Source organism: Pan troglodytes, chromosome 19 (assembly GCF_028858775.2).
Source record: "Pan troglodytes isolate AG18354 chromosome 19, NHGRI_mPanTro3-v2.0_pri, whole genome shotgun sequence".
Taxonomy (NCBI): domain Eukaryota; kingdom Metazoa; phylum Chordata; class Mammalia; order Primates; family Hominidae; genus Pan; species Pan troglodytes.
The window spans coordinates 33,286,758-33,290,656 of NC_072417.2; the positions used below are offsets into that span (position 1 = coordinate 33,286,758).

At 44.1% G+C, this 3,899-nt stretch overlaps 1 protein-coding gene across 1 annotated transcript; it reads right to left on the bottom strand.

Annotated features, from left to right (window-relative positions):
• Positions 1 to 906: 906 nt before the first annotated feature.
• On the bottom strand, positions 907 to 2,884 carry CCL8 (C-C motif chemokine ligand 8). Its single transcript, XM_523600.6, has 3 exons — positions 2,733 to 2,884; positions 1,924 to 2,041; positions 907 to 1,507 (listed from the first exon to the last, which is right to left on the bottom strand). The coding sequence occupies exons 1-3, from the start codon at positions 2,836 to 2,838 to the stop codon at positions 1,402 to 1,404; spliced, it is 330 nt and encodes a 109-aa protein (XP_523600.2). The 5' UTR covers positions 2,839 to 2,884; the 3' UTR covers positions 907 to 1,401.
• Positions 2,885 to 3,899: the final 1,015 nt, after the last annotated feature.

The window sequence follows — 3,899 nt, forward strand, 5'->3', positions numbered from 1 at the left end:
GGGTATCTGACTTAGATGTGTTTTTCCAATAAGCTAGGCCCTGGCTGCCTTTATGGCTTTAATCCCAGGAACTTTACCTCCCCACTCTACCCCAGACAACAAACATGACCTTGTTTCTAAGAGACATGGCTCTAGAGCTGGAGGGACTTGCGTAGTCATCTGCTAGATCCTCTCACTTCCTGCCTGTGACACAGTATAATCCTGATTTTTGGACAGGGCATCTTAATGATGAAGGGAAAAATTATATCACCCTAAGTGACCAAGAGAGTTAAGGTTATTCTTAGGAGCAGAACCCAAATCTCTTTCCTTTCTATACTTCCAAATATACTAGAATTGTGGTATCTTTACATGAACATTAACAGTAGGCCCTGCAGAGTTGGTTCAACAGTACAATAAATTTGTTTGCCTTAGACGTGTTTTTCCAATAAGCTGGAAAAATAATAAGCTCTGGTATGTATGGCTCAATATGGCGGGTCACATGTTTGTAAGAAGATTCAGCTAAGCTCACTAAGTACAGGGGAATCTTGACCTTAAGAGGCTGTCAAAAAGAAGAGGTTCCACGCCTTTAAATGGATGCTTGCAAGTTCTTGGGATTGGGGTTGGGGGTAGAGTGATGGAGATTATCTTAGTCTTTTTGGGCAGCTATAACAAAATACCTTAGGCTGGATAATATATAAACAAGAGAAACAAGAGAGGCTAGCGAATCAGGGCTGCTGAAGTTAGGGACTAGAGTCAGAGAGCTGGAACATCCTGGCCTGGTCCCACCAAGTTCTCTGGGAACCTTGGTTGAGTCCAGCGTAGCCAAAAGACATTCCTGAAAAATGGCCCGTCCATGCCCAAACTGTCACCCATGATGCCCAAAACTCACTCCCAGCTAAATGTCACCCCAAGAAGAATAAGACTAAGTAGTTTTAAATTATATATATATTTTTCTTTTTGAAATTTTTTTTCAAAATTCCATAGTTATATACAGTAACATCAATTTCAACAACAGCAGTACAAAGCACACATTTGACTTACAGGAGCACTGATTGCCAAAGAATACCAAAGTGTTTCACCTTCATGATCCATGGGAGGACCCCACAACACTACAAACAGGTAGGAGGGAGAACAATGACATTTTGCCGTGAACTTAATTGAGCTCACAGGGAAACAAAAACAAAAACAAAAAACACATCACCAGGATTTTGAATTTTACATTCACCAGGATGTATGACAGATAGAGTATCAACAACTTAAATATAATTAAATACTTTTTAAGAAATATTATGCTTTAAATTATTTAAAAATAATCTCTTTGTGGATGTTATAATAAAATAATGTCCCACTGCACCTGGGGGAGGTTGGGGAAAATAAATAAGCTTTTCTTCAAGCTCTGAATCTCAGTCTATGTATGAAGGCTCAAGGCTTCAGATTTTGAAATATTTGGTCCAGATGCTTCATGGAATCCCTGACCCATCTCTCCTTGGGGTCAGCACAGACCTCCTTGCCCTGTTTGGTCTTGAAGCTGTTGGGGGAGAGAGGGCACAATTAGATGGAACACTTTGAAGATCCTGCACAGGACTGTGGGCCATTGGTCCCTAGAACTGATCAGCCCTTGGTCCTTAGGTGAAGGACCCAGACCCGGGAGAGGAGGGAGGGGAAGAGTGGGAGGAAGAAGCTCCAGAAGGAAGCTCTGCTCTTGCTGTCCAGGTGAAACCCTCCAGGGTCCTGGCTACAGATATTGGGTTAGTTTCACCAAGCCCCTAGAAGGGAATCCTAGAGCAGTTATGGACTCCTTCTCATGGACTGAGTTTCTCTATGGGGTAGAAGGGCCCTTTGGATAGAAGTTATATACATCCGACTCATATGGACATGAATCTTGACTTCTCTATGTTGTCCATCAGAACTTTTGAATGGGGGTGCCAGGCACTGTCCACTCACATCACAGCTTCCTTGGGACACTGGATGTTGGTGATTCTTGTGTAGCTCTCCAGCCTCTGGATAGGAATTTTCCTATTGATCACGTTAAAGCAGCAGGTGATTGGAATGGAAACTGAATCTGAAAGAAATTTTGCAAAGAATGAGACATTTAGGACCCACTGTAAGTGTGCATTTGTAAGGAAAAGACGAGAAGGAAGGAAAAGACCAAGAAGTCACCATCCCAAGTTCAGTGTCTTAGTCCAGATCCCAGAGATACAATGTTGCCTGTGAGTCTCTTTCCTCTATTGAACTCTGCGGCCCGTCATTGTTGACTGGGTTTGGAAACATTTTGAGTAACAAGCTAGTCCTTGTCTACTAACCCAAAACTTCTGACACTGGGAACATAAGTTCCAATACCTTGCTTCCCAGTCTTTCATCCTCATGGGCTTTAGAGTTAGCCTATGCCATACGCTGAGATTCCTCTTGGTCCTCATCCTCTTTACACAGCCACTGTTCTGGAAGGTACACTGAACCATAACCAAAATTTGAAGCTTCAGGCAATAGTTTCTTCCTCTCCACTACTGCCTGAAATGTCCTTTACACCCACAGTGAGAAACAGTTCTTCGTTCTGGATTATTTCCCCAAACAATGGGCGGGTTGCTGCTGTAGTGGCTCCACTGTCTCCTCCCAAAACTGGGGTCAGGAAAGATCAAGGGAACCAGCCTCAGTGACCTGAGCCTTTAGTTCTGGTTTTGTTCCTAATGAGCTGTGACATAATGGCTCTTCTTAATTCCTCTTTTGGTCTCCCCTTAAAAAGGGAGAGGTCTTACCTGGCTGAGCAAGTCCCTGAGGGCTGAAAGTGGCTGCCATGAGCAGCAGGCACAGAAGCGCTGCAGAAACCTTCATCTTGGAGGGCAAAGGTGTGAGCTTCAGCATGAGAGGTGAAGGTTTCTGGGTTGTTCTCAACCTCTCTGCTCCTCGGTGGCTCTGCCTGCCTTTTATAGGGAGCAGAGGGCCTGGGCAGGGTCACAATCAAGGAAGAATGAAGTAAGACCTTCCTTGAATATGCTGAGTAGGCACCAGATCCTGGGATAATTTCCAGATTACAAAAGAAGGAAGTTGTGAGTTTCTATCTTTTGCTTAGGCTCTGTGGAGCAGAGGCTGAAGGGTATGGGATTGTGCTCAGCAAAGTGACCTCACTGAACTATTAAGGGCTCTGATTTCCTTGAAATGGAAAATTGTCTATAAGAAAGGAAGAATGGAAGCTGACGTCATAGTGGAAGAGAGCCAAGGGCCTAACCCTCTGTGGGTAACAGGAGGCCAGGGATGGGCCCTAAGGCTTTGCTGGTGCTCTCCATCACACTAGAGTCACTTGCAGTTCTAAGCCAGGCAAGCTCCTTTAGAACCCCAGCCAGAGAACATTGGCAGAATGACAGAATCCTGGAACTAAGTCTTAATGCCCCAGAATCTTACTGTTGCAGAGGGTAAGAACTAGACAGCACATGCTGGTCTTGTAGCATGGTGGTTTCCAAACATTTTATTTAGATGCTCAAGTTTCTTTCCAAATGAAATTATATGGAGAAGTCCAATATGTCATGGAGATTCAGGTGGAATGGGCCCATTTGCTGAAGGCCTTCCAACTCTCTTGGTTCACACACAGTGGGGCTGTAGGCGGGGCGTGGCGAGAAGGAACCAGGTTTGCAAACGACTGACCTCATCTACTCCCCCTGCAGGCCTGATCTATCCATCATTACAATATCATATAGAAGTTTTCCTGCTCTAAGAATTCACTGTATTCTTCTATTCATCCTTTTTCCTCTCCACAAATCTCTGGCTACCACTGATCTTTTTACTATCTCTGTGAGCTTGTCTTTTCCCAAATATCATATGCGTAGTTGGAATCATATAGTAGGCAGCCTTTTCAGACTGGCTTCTTTCACTAAGCAATATGCATTTAAGGTTTCTCCGTGCCTTGTTGTGGTTTGATAGCTAATTAC